The 353-nt window shown below is 55.5% G+C and overlaps 1 protein-coding gene across 1 annotated transcript in view; it reads left to right on the top strand.

Moving 5' to 3' along the window:
• Positions 1 to 287, top strand: part of LOC103768286 (proprotein convertase subtilisin/kexin type 6-like) — a gene marked incomplete at both ends in the record, with an annotated part of 10,704 nt that extends 10,417 nt beyond the window's left edge. Inside the window, 1 exon segment of the mRNA XM_008935427.1 lies at positions 115 to 287. Within this exon segment, the coding sequence (XP_008933675.1) occupies positions 115 to 287 (173 nt within the window).
• Between the last annotated feature and the right edge of the window lie 66 nt (positions 288 to 353).

Raw genomic sequence — 353 nt, 5'->3', positions numbered from 1 at the left:
GGGCCCCCCCGAGCCGCGTCGCTTCCGCCGCCCTTAACAAAGCCCTTTGATTGCAATCCTCGCGCTTTCATCGGAGCCATGAAGCCCTAATGTCTGATGTTTTTGTGCTTTTAGGCATTCGTATGTTAGATGGCGATGTAACAGATGTTGTTGAAGCGAAGTCGCTTGGCATCAGACCCGATTACATTGACATTTACAGCGCGAGCTGGGGGCCAGATGATGATGGGAAGACAGTTGATGGACCTGGTCTATTGGCCAAGCAGGCTTTTGAGCATGGCATTAAAAAGGTGTGGATCCCACAGCGCCCAGACGCGCTCGCCCCCCTTCCTCCTGCCCCGTGGGGAACGCGTGCC

Source organism: Merops nubicus, unplaced genomic scaffold (assembly GCF_000691845.1).
Source record: "Merops nubicus isolate BGI_N331 unplaced genomic scaffold, ASM69184v1 scaffold30312, whole genome shotgun sequence".
Classification (NCBI taxonomy): domain Eukaryota; kingdom Metazoa; phylum Chordata; class Aves; order Coraciiformes; family Meropidae; genus Merops; species Merops nubicus.
This window is presented reverse-complemented; position numbering and strand designations above follow the sequence as displayed.